Raw genomic sequence first — 21,945 nt, 5'->3', positions numbered from 1 at the left:
AGCTAATTAGCGGCGTGGCTCAAGCTCATCAAGGAGCTAGCATCCCTTGCGGTGTCTGCCTAGCTCTCTGCCCTCCGGACGGAGACGGACCAGCCCCGGTGCCGACCAGCCCAGCCAAACCCTGGCTCTGGGGAGGGCCAAATCCTGTCCTGGCCACGGCCAAAATGTGATGCTGCAGCTCCAATGCCGCGGGAAGGTGCCTGCCGGCTCGGTACCAGCCACACGCTGCCCGCTCGGAGGCGAGGCTGGAGGAACGGCCCTGGTTTGGGACACTTCTTGATTAATTTAACGTCAAAACAGCCAGTTTAGGTGAAAAAGGCTGTGCGAAACGCCCAGCGATGGGAAGAGGCGGCATCCCCCGGGGTCTGGCGTGGGTCCTTCTGCCTGCCGTTATCTGACCCAAACCCACACTCCTATTTTCTTCCTCTCTCCTTTTCCTTCTTTCTCATTTCCCCACGACCTGGGGTAGGGCTGGGCAGCGAGACGGGGCAGCCGCGCATTGTTCGCAGCCTCGATTGCAATTAGGCTTTATTATTAATAAAAACACCCAGGGCTGAGTTAGGCAGGAGGGTTGGCAGGGCCCTGCCTGCTTTTGTGTAGAAGCAAGCCAGGGCTTTGCTGGCAAACGCCGCGCCGTGTCAGAGTGACGCAGACACGGGGAGCTGAAATCTGACGCTGGGTCTCGGCGACCCGTGGGTCTCGGTGACCCGGTGCCAGGGACGGGTGGGCACGGCAGGTCCCTGCAAATTGCCCCAGCACCGCTCGGTGCTTTCGCAGCCATGCAGCAGCCGTGGTTGCAATGTGGCGCATCGCCGGTGCATTTATGGAGGGGAGAGACCATCCATCACCCCGTGGTCTTCAGCCCGGGCACCTGCCCCAGCCCTGCAGCAGCATCCTCGGGCACGAAGCGAGGAGACCCCCGCTCCCCTCACAGCAAAGTCACGTTTTCAACAGTTTTGTAGTGCAGGTGCTTTGGGAAAGCTCCTGTTCGTGCCCAGCCCCGCCACCGGCACGGACGAGCACCCGAAACCAGGGCATGCCGGCCCCAAATTGCTCCAGAGCAAGGAACCGCAGCCAAAAAAACACCCCAAGGATTTCTAGCCATCCTCTGAGATCAGAGGCGAGCTGGCACGGCCCAAGCTATGGGGAAAGAAGGGAATTTCTGCTGGAGAAAAATGACTTAACGTTTCCTCCGTGATGGGATCCGCTGCCGGCTTCCCCGAGCACCGCGGGGCAGCTGGGCGAGGGCCGGCGTGCGCATCGCTTCTTTGAACCGCAGGAAGTGATCGCATCCTCGCCTGGAAGGTACCTGGAAGCTGGGGGCTGGAAAATAAGTCAGGGCTTGCTTCCCCCCCCCCCCCCCCCCCCCCCATCTCCTTCCTCCCAGGCCGCTTCGGGGAGCGGAGCGGGATGGAGCCTATAGACGGCTGCTTCCTTTCATAGTCATCGGCGGCGGCACAGGATGCTTCTCATTTGGTGTTGTGTTTGTTTGCTGCGGCGCGGGTTCTGGCACCCGCCGGGCGCCCGCCAGCCCTCCCGTGTAGGTAGTGAGGTCATTTTTCCATGTATTCCCCCTTTTTACATACTGTATATGGAAAGACAATGAAGCGCCTTTCTGGCGTTTAATGGGAACACGTCGCCAGCCCCCAAAGTGGTCCTGTTTATTAGCGCTTCACATTAAACAACAAAAAAAAAGTGAGTCAGGATTTAGTCCTGTTAACACTAATGTGAATTTAATTTAGGAGAAGCTTGAAAATTAATGTCATTTGTTAAATATCCATTTCCCCTAAAAGGCAATTCTTTGCCAACAACAACAACAAAAAACCTCTTCTTCTATTCAAATTTTTTTTTTTTTTAAATAGCCTTTTTTGGCGATATCAGCCTGGTTTAAATCACTCAGCGTTCAAGGAACGGATGCCATCGGGGTTTTATGCAACAGATTGTCGTTTCTCCTTTTCAAACTAAACAAAAAATACTGTAAATCATGAAGTGATTCACGGGAGGGGGACGAAGCTCCGGCAAAGCACCGGCGGCTCCGAGCAGGGTCCGGCCCGGCGTGACGATGGCTGCCGGAGCCGGGAAAGAGCCCGGCAGGGCCGGGAGGTGGAAGAGCTCCGGCACACGGGGCCTTTCTTCCAGCCCTGAGGACCGGAGCGAAGGCGTCGGAGCGGCCGGGCTCTATTTTTGGGCGGTTTCACGGGAAAATGGGGTGAGCCGTGGGGACCACGCACCGATGCGCTGGCAAAACAATAACCACACCAAGGCTCATTTCGGAGGAGGATATCACACGTTTTATTATATTTTCATCTGAGAACAGCTGCTTTTCCTGCAGAGCCCATCTCCGGGCGGCACGGCGCGGTGCCGTGGGGTGGCCGCCAGCGTCCCAGCCCATCCCGCTGCCGGCGCTGCCGGAGCCGCCGTCCCATCCCGCGCCGAGCCGAGCCACGCTCGCGGAGCCCGAGGCGGCTGACGGGGCGGCAGCCTGGAAATTAATACATTTGCCAGGTTGTCACAACATTAATCAACAGATACAAAAATCTGGAAATGGTTGGGACAACATGTATTTGCGGAAAATATGTGTTCACACAACAAGCACACAAGATGGGAACAATTATATGAAGATGTTTTAATAATTAACCAGTATAAAACAGTTTGCTCTCCATACAGTTCTAGACAATAAAAGTGTTTGCAGTCATATTTTTCTTTTGTACAAAATTCCAGTCAATTGTTCCACAATATTTACATTGTCATTCCCTTTTCACAAAATATCTCCTTCCCCCCCCCCCCCCTTTTTTTTTTTTAAATCCAGCTTTGCTACATAAATGCTTTAGATCTCATGGATATCCCTTGATTTATTTTTAAAAAGTCTAATAAAAAAAACCCCAAAAGACATTAAATACCATTTTATATATAAAAATGCTTAGTAAAAATATAGTTTTGTTGCCCAATTAAAATATATTGCTGAGAATACAGTAAAAACTGTCCTAAAGCCCACCCCTAACAGGCGCCGACTCTTTAACGGCCCCGGCAAAGTCTTCCTAAAAGTTTTTCTCCCCCCCCCTGCAAGTTCGCCTGCCCTTGGGTTAAATACTGGGGGCAGGTCGCTTCGGCTCGTCCTGGTGGTGGTTGTTTCAGGCAGGATTTACTGGAATTGGCTTAAAAACGCCCCTTGGAGCTGGTGGGAGCTACGGCTACGCCCTGCCGAGGGCTGGAGCGGGGAGCGCGGCAGGCAGGCTAGTGTTTGGGAAAGGCGTCTATCTGTGTTATATAGTTATACGGTATATCAGTGAGTTCAGCATGTTTTTTCTCTAAAAAAAACCAAAAAACAAAAAAAACCAAAAAACCAAAAACAAACAACCAAAATAAAAAAAAAAACCAAACAAAAGAAAGCGATGCATTTAATGAGATACTCTAAATATTATGGAGCTCGTGGTTAAAGGAGGATGGCTTTTTGTTTTTAACAGAGAGCCGGGGCTCTCCCGGTGAGAGCATCGGACGGTGGGGCCAACCTAACCGGTGATGCAGGGGCTATAGTAAACAGCGCTGCTGGCATCGGACAAGGCAGATATCAAGCTGCTCTCCTCGCAGGAGATGCTTCTAGGAGTCACTTTGGACAGGGAGACATGGTAAGGGAGTCCCGAGGCTTCGGGACGAGTCCTGCTCATGTTCAAATACTGGTCAAACTCATTGCGGTCAACGTCTGTCCACAGCTCGGTTTGGTTCAAGTGATCCACGCTCTCCATGTGGTGGGCTTCGGGTGGGGGCGAGAGCTGGCCCAGGTGGGCGGAAAGCCCGTTCTGAGTTCCCGAGCACATCTGGTTGTAGTATATGCTGGAGGGATGGGGAGTCCTCATGGCGTCGGCCAAGTGCGATGGGGTCTGCGCGTAGGGCACCGCCACGTCCCGCCCCATGCACTTCTCCTGGGGAAACTCCATCTGGTGATGGTGGTGGTAGCCGCGAAAGGGCATCATGTTGCAGTCATCCTGCATGTGCGGAGGGAAAAACGCCGGCTCGGTCTGTTCCAAGACATCCAAGGGAGACATCTCAGGAGTTGGCAAGCCATAGTTTTCAATATCCGACCCCATGGAGTGGAGTTCTCTGAAGTGGTTAAGTGGGGGAGGCTGGGGGTGGCCCGGCTGGCTGCCGCCATGGTGACTCATGCTGAAGTTGTCACTGCAAGGCTGGGAAAGGTTATGCAGGAGGATATTGGGTTCCATCCTCTTGATTTTCTTGGCTTGCTTCTTTCTCCTTGGGCGGTACTTGTAGTTGGGGTGATCCTGGAGATGCTGGATTCGCAGCCGCTCTGCCTCTTCCACGAAGGGACGCTTGTCGCTGGCGCTCAGCGCTTTCCACGACTGGCCTGGAAGGGGAAAACGAAGCTCTGTGACACCGGCTCGGCCACTCGGCGCTGGCCGGGGCAGGGGGGCACCTGGGGTGAGGGCACCCTTGGGGCGGGAAGGGCTCCCTCGGCCGGTTCGGCACCTGAGCGGGGTCCTGCTGCTGGCACGAGGAGGGGCTGGGGAATGGGAGCCCAAGCAGGGCTGTCCCAGCAGCAGGCTCAGGCTGTGCCCAGCGCTTCGGCACAGTAGGAGAATGGGGGTGCAAAGCCCCGGGGGGGCTGCAGGAACCCCTCTGCCAGGGCAGGGGATTCTGCCTGCCGCTGCCCCTCAGCACAGCCTGGTCCCCGGGGTCCTGCTTCCCTGCATCCCGCATCCACAGCCCCGCTCCCCTGCAGCCCCAATCGCCCATCCCCAGACCCCGCACCCCGCATCCTGAATCCCACGTCCCTGCACCCCGCAGCCCTGTGTCTCCGCATCCTGCTGCCCCGTCTGGCCATATCCTGCTTCCCGTTGTCCCGCATCCTGCAACTCCATCTACCCATATCCTGCTTCCCGTGTTCCCACATCCCGCATCCTACAGTCGTGTGCCCCGCATCCTGCAGTCCCGTATCCCCATATCCTGCAGCCCTGCAGCTGCGCACCCCACAGCCCCGTATCTCTGCATCCCGCAGCCGTCTTTCCCTGCATCTTGCGTACGTGTAGCTCTGTATCCTCACATCCCACAGCCCCATATTCCCCCATCCTCTAATTCCGTACCCCACAGCCCTGTGGCGCTGCACCCCACAGCCCTTGATCCCACAGCCCTGCATCCTTGCAGCCTCCAGCCGGCATCCCTCGGTCCCATATCCTTAGAGCCTGCATCCCGCAGCCCTTTAACCTCGCACCCCACAGCCCTGTATCCCACAGCACCCTACCCTTGCATCCTGCAGCACCCCATCCTTGTAACCCAGCTCCTGCACCCCCATATCCTCTCAGTCTGCATCCTGCAGCCCCATATCCTCTCAGCCTGCATCCCGCAGCCCTGTACCCTTGCAGCCTGGCTAGCACAGCCCCGTATCCTTGCATCCCATGTCCCACCGCCTCATACCCTTGCAGCTTGCATCCCACAGCCCCGTACCCTTGCAGCGCAGGTCCCAATGCCCCGTACCCCTTCATCCCGCACTCACAGCCCTGTATCCCTGCATCCCAACACCCCGTGCCCCTGCAACTCACGTCCCCAGCCCTGTATCCCTGCATCCCAACACCCTGTAGCCCTGCAACTCACGTCCCCAGCCCTGTATCCCTGCATCCCAACACCCCGTGCCCCTGCAACTCACGTCCCCAGCCCTGTATCCCTGCATCCCAACACCCTGTAGCCCTGCAACTCACGTCCCCAGCCCTGTATCCCTGCATCCCAACGCCCTGTACCCCTGCAGCCTATATCCCCAGCCCTGTAACTGCATCCCGCTGCCCTACACCCCTGCAGCCCACATCTCCAGCCCTGTATCCCCGCACGCTGCTGCCCTGGACCCCTGCAGCCTGCATCCCCAGCCCCATAACCACTTATCCCTGCATCCCCAGCCCTGTATCCCTGCATCCCAATGTCCCATACCCCTGCAGCGTATATCTCCAGCCCTGTAACTCTGCATCCTGCTGCCCTGGATCCCTGCATCCCACATCCCCAGCCCCATAACCACTTATCCCTGCATCCCCAGCCCTGTACCCCTGCACCCCTGCATCCTCAGCCCCGTACCCCCACGTCCCTGCATCCCCAGCTCCGTACTCACACAGCCCACAGCCTTACACTCTTGCAGCCCGCATTCCCAGCCCCGTATCCCCACATCCCTGCATCCCCAGCTCCGTACCCCTGCTTCCCACAGCCCTACACTCTTGCAGCCCGCATTCCCAGCCCTGTACCCCTGCAGCCCTGCATCCCCAGCTCCATACCCCCACATCTCACAGCCCTACACTCTTGCAGCCCGCATCCCCAGCCCTGTACCCCCGCACCCCTGCATCCCCAGCCCCGCACCCCCGCATCCCCACATCCCCAGCCCCAAACCCCCACATCCCTGCATCCCCAGCTCCGTACCCCCACATCCCACAGCCCTGCAATCTTGCAGCCCGCATCCCCGCACTCTTGCAGCCCGCACCCCCAGCCCCGCACCCCTCCTCCCGCAGCCCGTCCCGCTCACCCAGCATCTTGCTGAGCACGGCGTTGTGCAGGTCGGGGTTCTGCTGCGCCAGCCGCTTGCGCTCATCCTTCGCCCAGACCATGAAGGCGTTCATGGGCCGGCGGATGCGGGAGTCCTCGCCGGCCTTGCCCTCGGCGCGGCCCGCCGGGGGGCTGTATCCATAGCCCGGCTCGGGGCTGGGCGTGCGGCTGGGGGCCGCGCCGGGGGCCGCGCCGGGGGCCGCGCCGCCGGGGCCGGGGCCGAAGGCGAAGCCGGGCTCGGGGCTGGGCGTGCGGCTGGCGGGGGAGGCGGCTCCCGGGGGGCGCGGGAAGGCGAGCCCGGGCTCAGCGGCCGGCACGGCGGCGGTGACCCATGAACAGTCGCCCCGGGGTTGCGATATCTCCTCTCGGCAGTAGCTAGACTCAGATATATTCATTCCAGCTGGACAGCACTTTGTGTCCGACCCGACCGGGTGCCGGAGAGAGAACCGGGTCCCGCCGCGTCCCACCGGGTCCAGCAGCCGCCGAGCAGCAGCCCCGCCGCTCGCCTCCCTCGCCTGCGCTTCGGGGGGATTTGGGGTCGGCTTGGTTTGTTTTGGTTTCTTTTCTTTTTTTTTCCTCTTTTATTTTTTTTTTCCCCCCTTTCCCCCCAAAAAAAACTTTTGGGATGATGCTGGGCTGGAAGGGGCAAAATATAGCCGGGCTGGACCAATCAGCGGGGCGGAGGGGAGGAGGAGGAGGAGGAGGAGGAGGAGGAGGAGGACGACGACGACGACGACGACGACGACGACGACGACGGCGAGAGGGAGAGGAGGAGGAGGAGGAGGAGGAGGAGGAGGAGGAGGAGGAGGAGGAGGAGATGATGATGGTGATGATGATGATGATGAGGGGGAGGAGGAAGGGGGGCGTCCCCCGGCACCAGCAGGAAGAGCCACCCGGGGAGGGCCGAGCTGGGACCGGTGTGGACGCTGCTGCCCAGTTCCCTTCCTTCCAAGGAGGAGGGTTATTAGGTTTTTCTCTGTCTTCTTTTCCTTTCTTTCTTTCCTTCTTTCTGTCTTTCTTTGCCCCTTTTCTGGCTACTTGCGATCTGCCCGTGCCTCCCGCACACCCACCGAGCCGAGGCAGGGATGTGTTTGGATTTGCCTGCCAGGCTGCCTGTTTGCAGGCAGACAGGGATGCTTGGGGCTTTGCGTTTATTTTTCTTATGACTTATTCCGTGTGTGTGTTTTGGCCAGCGTTCCCCGTCCGGGGTCGGGAGCAGCCTTGGGGTGAAGGCAGGCGTGAGCCCTCTTCCCCCGGCAATTTTCTGGTGGGAATTTCAGTGCTGGGGGAGAAATGGCTCCTTGCTTTCAAGCACTGTTCACATGGAAAGAAATCCGTTTCCAGCCTGTCAGCCTAGGGACTGTTGAGGAGTGGCGGGTTCACCGGCAGCCGGGTGATCGCGGCTAAAACCTGCCTCCCGAGCTGCAGTGCTGGGGCTGGCACGGCCGTGCCATTGCCACACATGCCGCGGGCACGGCAGCATACCCACGGCACGCTGCCATCGGCAGCCGTGGAGAAGCAGCACGTCCCCCCGCTGCCAGGTCACTGCTCCGCTCGCTCGGCTGCCGTCCAGCAGAGATTTGCAGTGCCAAGAGCCAGGCTAGGTGGTCTGAAGGTCCTTCCTGCCCTTGGCACGGAGGAGTTATGAACTCTGCAGGACCCGTTTGCAAGCAAGGAGATCTGCTTGCGCACTGTCCCTGCTCCCTGACACTCCCCAGGCAGTGGGGTTGATGTGTGAAAGATGCCCCAGCTCCGGGTATCTGCCTCCAAGCCCCCTCCGGCTGCGGACGTACCCAAGACCCCGGGCTGAAATGTGAACCTCAGCGTTAGAAAGACTTGGGGCACCAGGTTGCGCAAGAGCCCAGCTCCCAGCCTCCTCGCAGCGGTGGGGTATTGCATGCCATGGTTTCTCTGTGTCTGGAAGTGATTTGAAAAAGCCGATCTGCTGTTAACCCTAAACAAAACAAAGGCCTTAAAAAAAAAAAAAAAAAAATCTCGTCTCATTTATTCTTCAATCGCTAGCCAGGAGCGACAGAGGTTTCGGGCTAGATTTTCTTCATGTTCCTGCAGCCTCTTATTAATATTTTGCAAGAGAAAATCAGCACCAGTCCACGGGAGAGCCTGTACGGCTGCAAGGAGCCTCCTCTCCGCTCTCCCCCGTCCTGTCCCAGACACAGAGCCGAGGAGGGTGCCGGAGCATCGCCACGCCGGAGGAGCAGCCGTGTGCCACCACCCGGAGCCAAGCCCCCGAGCCGCTGGAGGCTTCGGCTCTTTGCCCCTGCTAAGGGAGCAGCAAGGTGGGTGCTGGGGGGAGCTGGAGGCCCCCAGCCCAGGGCCCACGGCTGCTTGTGGGGTGAAGTGAGCAGCCTTTGGGGCAGTTGGAGTGGGCAGCTGCTGGGGACGCCCCAGGAACATTCCCCCGCTGCCGATCCTGGCCCTTCTCCCAGGCTTCGGCCAAGCACGTGGCGCTTTCCCTGGCCGCGTCCGCCCCGTGGCCTCCCGCGTGGCCCCAGCAGCATCCTTGGCCTCCGCGTGGGCTCAGAACCGCCCCAGAGCCAGGGCTGGACCTGGTGCCACCAGCTGGCATTTGGGACGTGGTGGGGATGAGCTGCAGCAGGGCGGGAGAGGGGGCAGCTCAGATTTTTCCAGCCCTGGAAACGATGCTAAAAGCTGGGGCAAACCCTCCCCGGGGGAGGCAGACGCAGAGCTTCGTGCCCTCCACGCTTGCTCTGTGCAACCGCTCCAAGCGTGGGCCTCCTCCGCAGGGGATGGCAGGGGGCTCGCGATGCTTTCCTTATGCAGGGGTGCTGCTGGGCGGGCGATCAGAGCGGTGCTGCTGTCCCTGTTGCGCTGGGGTAGTTTGGGACCTCCTCTACCCACGGAGCAAAGCCGGGCGCTTCGACCCCAGAGCACGCATGCGGTGCAAATCCTGCCTCGCAGCGCGTCTGCAAACCCTGCTTTGCGGCGCGTTGCCGATGGTGCCGCATCTCGGTGCGGGGATGGGGGGGAAGAGCCAGGGAGGGTGGCGGAGGGGGAAAGGAAGGGTACGGCTGCTGGAGGAGGAGGGATGAGAGCTGCAAAGCGGGGAGAGAGGGGAAGGAGAGCTGCGAGGGGGGATGGAGCAGCATGCAAAGCACTCAAAAATGCCTGCGTGCAAAAATGCCTGGGTGCAAAGCACCCAAAAATGCCTGGACCGGTCCAGGAGGGTTTTGGGGGGGCCCCGCTGCCCGGCTGTGTGGGCAATGCCGCAACGCTTCTCTCCTCCTCCCCACAGCCGGCATCTGCCCCGCAGAGGGAAAGCACCCATGCCCGGCCGGGCTGCGGGGTGAAACGCGCGGGGTCTGTGCCCGGCTCAGCTTTCCTGGAGGGGGGACACACAAAACCTCTGCAGCACAACCCCTCCTTTCACACCGCTGCCCCAGGGACGTGGGGACGTGGCACGGGGCACTGGTGACCCCCTGGCCCCGGCTCCGGGCGTGCGGGGAGGAAGCGCTGGACATCCCTGGGCAGAGATAAGATCGGCGTGTGCGCCGGCTGGGTGACCTCTCCCCGCACCCTCCTCGCCGGGCCTGGCGTCGGGCGAGCTGGACCCTGGCCTGGCACACAGCCTCAGGAGTTGTATTTTTTTTTTTCTTTTCTTTTCTTTTTTTTTTAATCCCCCCAGTTTTATTGGGCTGGCAGCTCACCGCCCCCACCCCGGCCCCCGGTTTCCCTTCCTAGCATCCCGCGCAGCCCAGCACCACACCTAACAGAGGAAGCGTGGCGGGGACAGCAGCCTCCGCTCCCCAGCACAAAGGCATTTTCCCTCCCTGCCCCCAGCCCGCGCCTCTTGCTGCCAGTTATTTCTCCCAGCCAGGTCCGACGGCGAGCTCCCACCCGCCTAAAAATAGATGCGGCACCAGCTGGACCATCCCAAGGGGTCTCGGGGATTTGGGGGCTCAAAGGGGGGGTGGTGGGGCTGGCAAGAAGAATAGAGCGAGCGTCGCTGGCTGAGCCCGATGGTTATTTCTGCTGCTGATGGCTGCGGGTGGGTGCAGGAGCCCCAGGCTGGGCTAGGGGCTGGTGCAACCAAATCCAAGGGATTTACCCCTAAAATTTGCATCCAGGTTAGAGAGGCGGCAGGTAGATGCTGGCAGGCACCGCAGCAGCAACGCCCCAAACCGTGATGGGAAAATTGCTTTTTACTCTCATTTTGCAGAGGGTGCAAGGCACAAGGGGGGCAGTCAGTGGGGCAGGGGCAGGGGCAGGATCCGTCCCCGGGCCTGGGTGCGGGCACTGCACCCTCCTGCGGTGGCCAGTGCCGCCTTCGCTCACTCACACGGACCAGCCTTGCTTCTAGATGTGTTCACGCCGCTAATGAATTAATCCCCATGCAATTATCGGTGGGGGGCTGGTGCCGTGGTGTGTCCGATTGGATGAATGAGTTATTTCACAGGAAGAGATTTCTTATTAATTACAGCTAATAATTACCTTTAGGCCACATCACGCAGTTACCCGGAGCTGTGCGGCCAGGCGGGATGGACGTGACCTACACCCGCACCCGCTTCTTCATCCCAAAGGATGAAGGTCGAGGGGATGGGGTGACCCACGCGGGGCTGCTTGGTGCCACCGCCAGACGCCCGGGCCGGCGGCTCTCCCGGCGCCCCGAGAAGTGCCCCCGCGCCGGCGGGTCCCGCGGGCTCCCCCGGGGCCGGGGCCGCTGTAGCCTTGCTGGAACAAAGGCTTCCCGAAGAAAGGCGCTTCCTGGAGAGCAAAGGACTCGGGGCCAGGGCTGTGTGTGAGCCCTGCCGGGAGGCTGAAGTCATCTGCTGGGAAATGCTCCGAGTTTCGCCGGAGCCTCCCTTCTTCCAGGGTCCAGCTCAGCGCCCGGTTTCCTCGTGGACAAATAGTTCAGTGGGTCAGGCAGAGCTGGCAAGCACCGAGCGAGCCGGCCGGGGGCTGCCGGGCGCCGGCAGACGCAGTACGGCATCTGTGTTAGGAGCATCCCGGCAGCAGCTGCGTGCCCGTGCAAGGGTGACACGTCCCCCGTGTCCCCAGCCGGGGACCAGGCTCTTTCCCAGCTGAGTCAGGGCAGGTGGAAAATGGGTGCTTGTGGTCAGCCCCAGCCCTGGGAACGGCCGGCTCAGCTCTTTTCTGCTCATTTGTTCTTTTTCTTGGCTTCCAGCTCCATCTGACAAGTGAAGGGCACCGGGGACGGCGGAAAGGTGCCCTGGGCCGAGGTGCCACTCTGCCCCACTGCCACCCACGCCGGCAGGTCCCCGACGGCTGAGCTGGGAGCGCTGTGCGGACCGCACCGGCCAAGCCTGGCAATCAGGCACCGCATCCAAGGAAGCGGAGAAAGTTGTCTTTCTTTTTCAGCTCTTTTCAATAACCAGAGCTCAGCCTTGTTTATACAGGATTATAACTGGAATGACAACAGCAATACCCATTGTGCGAGCAGCGAAACCCACAGCTAACCCAAAAAAGCTGTTGCTCCGTGCAGGTGCAGCCGCTGCAGCCTCCTGGGTGGTGGCCGGAGCCCTTGGTCCTCACCGGGGCTGTCCTGCCTCCCCTTCCCCTGTCTCTGCCCTGTCACAGCCCCTTCTTGCACAGCCCCGGCTCTCTGGTGATGGTCCCACCAGCTCAGGGTGCTGCACTTTCCAGCCTCATCACCCCGTGTTTGCTCCCTGACCTGCTCCCCCTCAAACCCGGGGTGCAGCCCCCACGCCCCGAGCGTGAGGGAAGCTGCTGCAAATCCCACCCACAGCGCTTACAGCCGGGCTAATGCCAGGGAAAGGCTTCGGCTCGGCACGGTGCGGTGCGCGGGGAGGGCTGAGCGTGCCGGGGCGCACGGGGTGGGTGTGCTCGGGGCACGCATGTGCGCGCTGGCTGGACTCGCTTCCCCGGCAGCTGATTGCGGCGGCAGTCGTTGCTTTAATGCTCGGTTCCCATCACAGAGAGAGCCCAGGCTTTTAGGAAGGAAAGTCTTACACTTCTACCAAGTATTTCAAGACTCCCATAAACACATTTTTGGTTCAGCATTAATGAATTACCTCAATGCAGAGCTACTCATGCCAAATACATGAATACAGAGTGTGGAAAAGCCACCGAGAAGCAGATTTGGCTGCCGTTCAGCTGCTCCGATCGGCACAATTTCTTTTCTCGATTATAGCAAGAAAACGCGCTCTGCCTGTGGCACCGCGTCCTCCCAGGAACAGGCAGCTGGCCGACAGTTGGGCTGTGCGGAGCCTGGGCATGCCGGGGTTATTCGCTGCTTCCATCACTTGAATTGGCAGAAAACGCTGCTCGCGGGTGCCTGTGCAGGAGGCGCAGCCAAGAACCGCGATCCTGCTCCTTCTGCATGCCCAGGCTCGCTGCTCCGGGCCGCCCAACCTCCTCTCGGGTGCTGGGGAAAGGAAAGGAAAACTGCAATTAGGAGGATTTCTGAGCCTGGCTTTTTTGGGGAGGTGGGTCGGGGCTGCCCGTTTGTGGCCCCGTAACCACGCGTGCCCACGAGCACCACGGCTGGGTACAGCTCCACCGTGGCCCATCTGCGTGGAGCAGCGAACTCTCACCCGTGGCCTCGGCGAGCGCGTCCCCTGCTTTCCTCCCGCAGCAACGGCCCTGCCACGCTGGGGACTGCCAGCAGACGACGAGGAAAAGTGCAGCCCCGCTTTGGCAGAAACCTTTCTTGCCGGGGCTCTGCTCTCCGGGTTCCCAACCTCCACGCCCCGCTGGGTGTTTGCTCATCCCTTGTTCTTCGGGCATCATTCGACTGAAAATACCACGGATACATGGGCTTGTGCTACATGGCGGACGAGGACGCCGCTTTCCAGCAGGGGAGAGGAGGGGAATTAAGGAAGGCAACGCAGCAATCGCACCTCCACCGCTTTGCATCTCAGTCCTCAGGAGCCTGTCAGCGAAGGCTGAGCTGGTTATTGCCTCTCTGCTCCCTAAAACGAAACTCCAGCAGCAGGCGAGCAGGGGAGAGGGGGCGGCCGGCTGCACCCCTGCACCCACCGAGCCCCGCAGCCGGCAGCGGGAGGGTCGCCCATCCTCTCCCTCGCCAGGAAGGCTGGCGCAGCAGCACAGGACATCTCCATCTGGCAAAGGTTTGCTGTTCTCAAGAGCTGCTGTGGCTCCTGACATGTTTTAACTTAGCGCGAGGCATTACCTCACCGGCCCGCCGCAGATGGCAGATGGCTGCTGGCTGCGCCGCGCTCCTCTCTCTCCTCTCCCCGCTTCGTCTGCAGCCCCTGAACCCAGGGCTTTCCGCTCGGGTTTTCCACGCGCTGGCCAGTTTGCTCACAGGGTCCTGGGGAGGCGGTTGCCCGGTTTCTGAGCATCACCCCAGCCAGGCCTGGAGGAAGAGGAGCCCTTTGCAGCACCCCTGGAGGAAGAGGAGCCCTTTGCAGCACCCCTGGAGGAAGAGGAGCCCTTTGCAGCACCCCTGGAAGAAGGGGAGCCCTTTGCAGCACCCCTGGAGGAAGAGGAGCCCTTTGCAGCACCCCTGGAGGAAGGGGAACACTTTATAGCATCCCTGGAGGAAGAGGAGCCCTTTGCAGCACCCCTGGAAGAAGGGGAGCCCTTTGCAGCACCCCTGGAGGAAGAGGAGCCCTTTGCAGCATCCCTGGCACCGACAACCTTTGCTGAAGCTCGCAGCCCACCTCCTTGCCCATGGGGTCTCGTGGCCACCTCTGCTTCACCAAGGCTTTCACCGCCCAGCAGAAAGAATGAGGGTGTTGCTGAGAGCAACCTCACCTTCATATAGGCGGGGAAACCCTCAGTGCCGATCCCAAGTGGAAGAGAGGAGTTTTGGCTCAGAGGGGGGTAGATGCTGCTGTGGCTCCGTGCCTCAGTTTCCCCATGTGCTGTGCAGGGCACGGGGCAGCCCAGCCTCTCCTCGGGGCCTTTAGAGACAACAATCTCCCCGGCAAAGGGCAGGATGTATCAGGGTAATTTTGACAGAGTGCTTCTTTCCTGAGAAAGAACAATAATAATAATTACAATAATAATACTAAGAATAAAGAAAAGGGCCTGAGAGCTTTCCCTCCTTGCAAGCAGAGGAACAACTTTTGATTTTCGGTGCTGTATTGGGGACTTTAAGGGCAGGGAAATGAGCATGGACATGCTGCATTTGCAGCTCAAAACCCCAAGGACTGCGAGATCCCCCCCGTAAACTGGCCTACAAAAATGAGATTTAAAAGCTTGCCACAGGCAGCACCTTTTTCTTCACTTTCTGATTTCAGAGCATCCTTTGTGCTGCAGCTCAGGGAAAACAGCAGCAAAATCCCCCAGCAGCGGAGCTGGGGCTTGGGGATGCTGTGAGCGGCCGCGGGGGAGTTTGGTGCAGGGATGCAGGGTGGAGGAGGAGGATGATGTGGACCCCTAGGGATGAAGGCTGCACCGATGCCGGGGATCCCCGCGGCTGGCGGGGCGCAGGGGGCCGGGGGCAGGAGGGAGACAGCAGGGAAGGGCTCTAAGGGAAAGGCTTTGTTCGCCGGCCAGCGGGAGCACGCGAGGGCCGCCGGGTTCCAGCGTTTCTCCTCCACTTCGCTCCTGCTGTGCGCGGGAGCCGGGCCAAGGTGGAGCACGGCGGGGTGGAGCGGGTCCCCAAGGAAGGCAGGGGACGGCCGCGCATTTAGCCCTTAAATTGCCTGGGAAAGCGGGTGTATCTTTCCATCTCCCTCCAGGGCTCTTCTCTCGCCCAAGCCGAGGCTGTTTCCCAGGCTGCTCGCCCCAAACACCTCCACCTCTGCCCTCCTCCTAACGACCCCTCTTGCTCGGCCCGTTCAGCCTTGCTTGGATCTGAAAGCGCTTGGGAAGGATAAGCAAAGGCTCACGACAGAACAGCCCTTCGTGGCGTGCTCGAGCTGGAGAAATAAGGTTAAAGGCTCTTATCTGATGGAGCCGCAGCCTTGCCAAAGCCTGTTGCTATCAGCTCGGGACACATGTGCTATTGGCAAAGCTTCGGGGACACAATAATACAAACAGTTTTCATTGTCGAGTCAACAATGATGGGAGAAGGAGCCTGGTGCTATTACCGGTATAAAAGGCGCGCTGTAGGAAAGCTCAGGACAGGAGGATGCAGTCGGGATCAACAGCGGGGTTTAGCAGATTACAGTTATATTTGTATTCGGGAAGGAGAAACCTTCCATCCCCAGTGGGCTGGAGCCAGAAGGATGGAGCCGGGGGGGGTTTAGGCTGCAAGGAAAAACTCTTGGAGCGGCGCTGGAAGCAGCTGCGGCAAAGTGCTGATGGCAGCAGGTTTGGGCAAGGGCAGGGGGCAGGTTTGCAGCGCCTCGGCCCGAGGTCGTGCTCGGCCGGCTCGTGAGAAGTCACCCAGGGAAAAAACTCATGGCTGTAAATGACTGAGGAGGGGTTGCAGGGAGAGGGCGGCTGCCGCGGTGAGATCCAGAGGCTCGTGGGATCCCTCAATCCCCTCTCACTACAAAGCCTGTGTGTTTGAAAAAGCCCACGCTGGTGCGTGCGGGGCGGATGGGCGATTCGGCACGTGCTGCACCCAGCCCCTGCTGTCGTTTGGGCAGATACGGGGACGGTGGGGAGAAGGTCGGTGCCTTCGCATCGTCCAGGGCTGGTGCACGGGGGCCGTGCAGCACCTGTGCATTTCACAGCGGGAGGCGTCCTTCCAACACCCGTGTCGCATCGCCCCACACTCTTCCTCCTCAGCCTTCCTGGGCCCCTATCAATCCAAACGGGGGATTTTTGGAGAACACACGCTCCCGTGCTGGGCTGGATGTGTGGGTGGATGAGTAGGATGGGAGGATGAGTGGGATGGAGGCACCGTCCTGCCCAGGGCAGCAGCTCCTCCAAAGTGGCACCCGTGGGGCTGCCACATGCCCGCGGCTCCGCCTGCCCCGGCCCCGGTGCTGTGCCGTGCCCCTGGGACCCAGGCAAGGTCCTGATCCGTGATGCCACACACCGGCGAGGGCACAGAGAGGGTGCTTAAGGGATGCAGGACCCAAAGCACAAGACGGAGGGTCTCCAGCCACCCGGCTCGCAGAGGGCAGGGAAGGGGTGGTCAGCAGACGGGGCACGGTCCCATCCTGCACCCTTGGAGGCGGACGGCGAGGTGACGGGGAGCATCGCCTCAGCTGTGCCTGTGGTGGTGAGGAAGAGGACGCAGGTTTGCCAGCTGTCGTGCCGTGATGGCAGGGGACAGTGAGCATGAAAGCCCCCACACCATGGGGGGGCTGGGGGGAGCCGGGAAGCCGGGCAGGAGGTCAGGAACTTATCGGCTGCTGTCAGGGGCCGGGGCGGCCATTCCCACCGGGAGCAATGATGTCAGGCAGCGGCCGCGGCTGGGAGGCAGGAAGCCCGACGCAGCCAGCGAGTCTGTCCTCCTCGGCCTTCCCCATGTGTTTTGGTGAACAATGCACCCCGCGGCAGGGACGCTGCGAGGCTGGCCCTCCCATGTCGGGGACACCGTGAGGCTGGCCCTGCCGTGCCGCTGGCAGCACCGTGCGGCCGCCTTGCACCCGCGCTGGCGTCCCGGCCGGCGCTCTGTGCCGGCCGCTGTTTCCCATCCACGTGGGCTGCGGGACGGTGCTGGCGTTGCACCTTTTGCCTGGGGATTTGATGTGTCTGCTTGCATCGCCGTGAGATCTGGAGGGAGGAAAACCCCGGCGTGCACTGGCCGCAGCCTGCACCACCGCGGCACCGCTGTGCTGCCGTGGCCCTGCCTGCGCAGGCAGGGCTGCCGCCGCACCTCCCTACATGGCACATCTGGCCCCGGCAAGACACAAGAGTGGGGCAGACAGGTTGGTGAGCCCCAGAGGAAGCCCATGGAGAAAGGACGGCCGGGCCAGCTGCTGGCCTGGCCCTCTCCTACTCCCAGCTCAGCTGGGGCAGGGTAAATACCCGCCTCGAGCATCCAGCCATGCCTGCCCAGGTGCCCAGATGTTCCATCTGGAAGCGGCAACAGCAATTACTCAAATGTGCCGAGGGAAAGCTCCGGCAGACGGAGGCAATCAGTGATGCTGTGAGATGCGGAATAGCCTCTCCGGGCTGGGGGTCCGCTGGGGCGAGGGGAGCCGCGAGCCCTGTCTCCATCCTCCCAGTCCGGGCAACTGGGGCTTGGTTTTGCCTCCTGGCCCCATAAGCAGCCTTTGTGAACCCAGCGGGTATTTGGAGCAGGCAGGGTGACGGCAGCCAAGCGGGGAGCTGCGAACGGGGTGGCTGGGACGGGGCAAGGCGCGAACGCCCAGAGGGAGAGGGACTTCCTGAGCACATCCAGCTGAAGGATAGCCCCAAGGACTCCAGCTCGGCCTCTCCCTCCGCTCCCTCCACCCCACCCAGCACACCCTTGTTTTCGCAGCGGTGCCTCCGCACCAGGGACGCGGCAGGCTGCGTTTGCCAGCGGCTGGCAGCGATGTCCGTGCCGGTGCCGACAGGCCGGCTGGCATGTTTTCCCCCAGGGAGGCTTTAGCAGGAGGCTGTGCATTTCTGGGAATTGTGTCGGGCAGGGAAGGAGGTTATTGTTCGAGCTGCAAGTGTGCGGCGCGCTGATGAGATCAGGGCTCGGTGCTCGGCAGTGGGGCAGCTGAGCCGTCTGCAGCACCGCTGATGGGGCGATAAGCGGGAGAAGGCTCTTATCTGTGGTGCCATTGCTGCGGGGAGAGCCGGAGAGCAGAGGGCACGGCAAAACCCCGGTGAACCCGGCTCTGCTCGGCCTCGCGGTGCGGTTAGGACGGGGCAAGGGGATGTCCAGGGGGTTTCAAAGGAAGGGGGTGATGAAGGCAGTGAGGCCTTCGCCCTTCCGACACGCCGCAGTGCAGCCACCTGCCCTGCTGACTTCAGCCACGCAGACTCTTCCTCCCAGTCCTCCCAGTTCACCCAGCAGCCCCCTCAGGTACATGAACCCAGACTCGGCCCTAGGAGCTCCGATAGCATTTAGATCAACGGGCGCCCTCGCCGTGGGGGAACCTGCCCCGCACAGCTCCCTGCAGCCGTGCCGAAGCCGCTTTTGCTTCAGCCGTGGATGGAGGAGGCCAAACGCTGCCTGTTCGCTGCCTGGATTTCACCGTCTGCCTCGCTGGCGGGCAGCGGGAGGTGTGTGTCCGTGCCCCCACTGTGCGGGCACCATCCTCGTGTCCCCGTGGTGGTGGCGATGGAGGGACCGCCGCGGCCCCCAGCCCACGGCTGAAATGCCGAGGGCCTTGTCCTTTGGCAGGGCAGCTCAGGGGAGGGTACTGCTGAGAAAAGGCCCCTCTGTGCTGCCCCAGCCCTCCTCGCTGAGCCTCTCCTTCCTCCCTCTCTGCCAGTCGATCCCTGTCTCCAGCCCCTCCGAGGTCTCGGTTCCAGCCCTGGCTGCCCTGGCTGCCAACGTGCTTGTTCCTTTGCAGGCAGGACACAGGTCCCGCTGATCCCAAACTCTGTGGGAGACAGTATCAGAGCTCTGTTTGCAAAAGTGCTGCGAGGAAGGGGCTGGGGGGTCAAAGCCCTTTGCAATCCTTTGCTGTGGGTGAGCTGAGAGGTGCCACATTAGTCCGTGAGAAGCTAACCATCCTCCTCCTCCTCCTTGGGAGGACGCCTCCCTCCACGCGCCGCGGCTTTTGACACGGAGCAAGTCACGAGAGCCCGAGGAGGACAGACCTGCTGCCACAGAGGGGCACCGCCATCCGGAGAGCTTCCCCACCGCCCTGGTCTGGAGATCGCGCTGGCGAGCAGGGACAGCATAGGAAATGCTACATGGGAAAGCCCTGTGTGAGAGCCCAGGAGCCCCTGCCTTCCCACAGCAGACTTATCAAGGCACCAGTTCAGAGTGGCGCTTTCCATGGGCCAAAAGGGAAGTGCATACACACCAGACTTCTCGGGGTCAAGGATGCTGGGCAAGCAGCGAGCCGAGAGGCTGCAGGGGGCAAGGGAGGGAACCGGGGCGTGGGGAGTGAGACACAAATAGCAAAATGAATGGCTTGAACTTCCTATGTTTTATGAAGGCGAATAAAAGGAGACAGAGAGGGGGAGAGAAAGAAGACCTGAGCGCTTGCACACACTCTCACGCACACACGGGCCAGCCCAGACCCCAGAGCCCGTTGGTGGCCGGTGTGGCACGGCCGCGTGCACCCACTTGGCTGGCACGGCTCTGGGCCAGCTGCTTGTCTGGCCCAGCGTCCCCTGAGAACACCTCATGAAGCATGACAGGCTGCTGCTTAGCACTTATTCCTCCCCCTGTCATTATTATTTTGAACAGCAGCCAGTATAATTAAAATCGTTAGAAGGAGGAGATTTGGGAACATCCAAAGTGTCTCGGAAGAGCATCTGCAAAGCTGGAGGTCCAAACTCCACCCCGGCGCTCGCAATGAGCAGGGCCCAGGGGAACCATCATCTCCTCCGCATCCTCCCTTCCACGCTCCCCGTTTCGCAGGGTTGCAGAGGCTGGGCTACCATGTGGGGTGGTCCTGGCCGTGTTCCCCTCCGTCGCTGCTGCCCACTGCAGCCAAATCCTGCAGCCCTTCCTGGTGCAGGACTTGTCCTAGGAGGTCCAGATGGCAGTGTCCCCAGGCATGGGCTGCTCACCAGCAGCTCCGGGACAGATGCAGTGGGAGGTCGTGGGGAGCAGAGGCCACGGAGCCTCTGTGGGCTGCTCTGCCGGAGCAGCACGGATGGAGTCTGCAATATCTCCTGGGAGCCATGCTGGTTTCTGTTGTGTTAGGAGGGCCTGTGCCACGAGACAAGGTGTGGAGAGGTCCCTTGGCTCCTCAGAGAAGAAAACAGGACAGTCTGCAAGACAGAAATGCAAGCCACAATTTGGGCCAAATTTGCCAGGTTTCTTACGTGTTTGGATGGAGCATTTCGACCTCCAGGGTCAAATGTCCCTGATGCCAGAACTAGGAGCCTAAGGACATGGGACAATTGCAGCAAGCAGGGGGACAAAAGGCAGATCCCTGCCTCTATTCTGCTGCTGGCACAAGCTCATGTCTAGGGGATCGGTTCCGCTGTGTCTCTCCCTCCTCTCCCAGATTCGAGCTGCCATGGGCTCAGGGAGGGACAGTAAAGTAACCATCCTCAGGGAGGTCAGTGCTGGGAATGGCTTGACCACCAGTGCAGGAGGGTGGCTGGCTGCAGGCATCCTCACCAGCGATGTGTGCAGGCAGCAGGAGCCCCGCTGCGGTGGCTGCCGTGCCGGGTGGAGACAGCTGAGAGCCAAAAGCAAACCACGCAGCAGAGCCAGGAGCCCTGTGCTGCCGCCAAGGCAGGCTCACAAGGGTGAAAAGGAGGGGAACACGTGTCAAAACCCCTCCCCAAAATCAGCGCTGCTCTGGCAAAGCCTTCGGCTCTGGCAAAGCCATCTCCTGGCTGGCGTTCGCGGTGCTGGATGAGGGCTGGGGGTCTAGCAGCTCCTTGCTGTCCGTCGTTCCCTGGATGGAGGTGCCTCGCTACCAGCTCAGAGCCCAGCGTGTCGCCCAGGGACAGCCAACCTTCCTGTCCCTACGAGCCGTGACCCTAAGGCGGAGGTCCTGAAGTTAGGGGGTGTCTCAGGACAGAGCTTCCCCGGGGGTCTCATGCTGGGTAGGTGGGCAAGGCTGGGCCCAGGGGGGCCTCTCGTCTCTGCCTTCTCCAAAAGCCGACCAGATTGAGCTTCCACTGGTTGGGAGCAAGAGAAAGGGTGGGGTTTGGTGGCCGATCCCCAAATGAATGATGGTGACTTGAATCTGCTGGGGATACTGGAAGCAAGGAAAGCTCATCCGACTTGATCCAGCCCATCCAGTGGGTCCAAATCAGCTGAGAATCATTTGGGAAACACTGTAGCCTGGTGGGAAAACTAGGTGAGATTTTGTGGGGTTTTATTTTGTGTCAAACTCTTCTGGCTCCACCAGGCCTGCCTGCCGAGGGGAGCTGCCAGCAAGGCACCATGTACGGAGACTTTCACGGTGCCTCTCAGTGTGCAGGGGTCAGCTAAAGCCCCCTCCCAACCTCTCCCCTGAGCCCAGCTCCAGCGACAGACTCGCCCCTGCTCTGTTTTTAGCACATTCAAGTAGCTGCTTTCACAAGAGGTAAAAGAAAGTTCATGGATCCGTTGATAGATCAGCCCAAGCGGGAATTTCTCTGGGAATTCCTGCAATAGCAGGTTGGCTCCTGCGGAGGTGGAGTTTCCTCTGGATCTACCTCCACCCAGGCTTGGGGAGCGCTCCGGCCACCGGCTCCACGCTCGGGGGGCTGGGCTGAGCGACACCACCGCTGCTTCCCAGCCAAGGTCAGCCAGAAACCCTCCCCGCTCTGCAAACGCCTGTCCTGTTAACCCTTGGGAAGAGCGGAGCCGTAGGCTGGCAGGGTTAGGCTGCACGGCTGGCCTGTGCCCGCAGGCGTGCAGGGGCAGGGGCCATTTTCCTCTCCCAGCCAGCAGGCAGCGGACGGGGCTGCAGGCGTGAGGATTTCATGCCATTATGTTCCTGGGGGACCCGCTGCCAACCA

The 21,945-nt window shown here is 60.7% G+C and overlaps 1 protein-coding gene across 1 annotated transcript; it reads right to left on the bottom strand.

The window, feature by feature from the left end:
* Nucleotides 1–2,387: 2,387 nt before the first annotated feature.
* SOX18 (SRY-box transcription factor 18) lies at nucleotides 2,388–7,154 on the bottom strand. The gene is made up of 2 exons (XM_075517386.1): nucleotides 6,512–7,154; nucleotides 2,388–4,360 (listed from the first exon to the last, which is right to left on the bottom strand). The coding sequence occupies exons 1-2, from the start codon at nucleotides 6,924–6,926 to the stop codon at nucleotides 3,510–3,512; spliced, it is 1,266 nt and encodes a 421-aa protein (XP_075373501.1). The 5' UTR covers nucleotides 6,927–7,154; the 3' UTR covers nucleotides 2,388–3,509.
* Between the last annotated feature and the right edge of the window lie 14,791 nt (nucleotides 7,155–21,945).

This window comes from Mycteria americana, chromosome 14 (assembly GCF_035582795.1).
Source record: "Mycteria americana isolate JAX WOST 10 ecotype Jacksonville Zoo and Gardens chromosome 14, USCA_MyAme_1.0, whole genome shotgun sequence".
Classification (NCBI taxonomy): domain Eukaryota; kingdom Metazoa; phylum Chordata; class Aves; order Ciconiiformes; family Ciconiidae; genus Mycteria; species Mycteria americana.
This window is presented reverse-complemented; position numbering and strand designations above follow the sequence as displayed.

Excerpts from the sequence above, each read along its gene's own strand:
- SOX18 (XM_075517386.1), bottom strand. The coding sequence starts at position 6,926 with ATGAATATATCTGAGTCTAGCTACTGCCGAGAGGAGATATCGCAACCC. Across the intron at positions 4,361-6,511 it reads CGTGCTCAGCAAGATGCTGG|GCCAGTCGTGGAAAGCGCTG; the intron begins GTGAGCGGGACG and ends TTCCCCTTCCAG.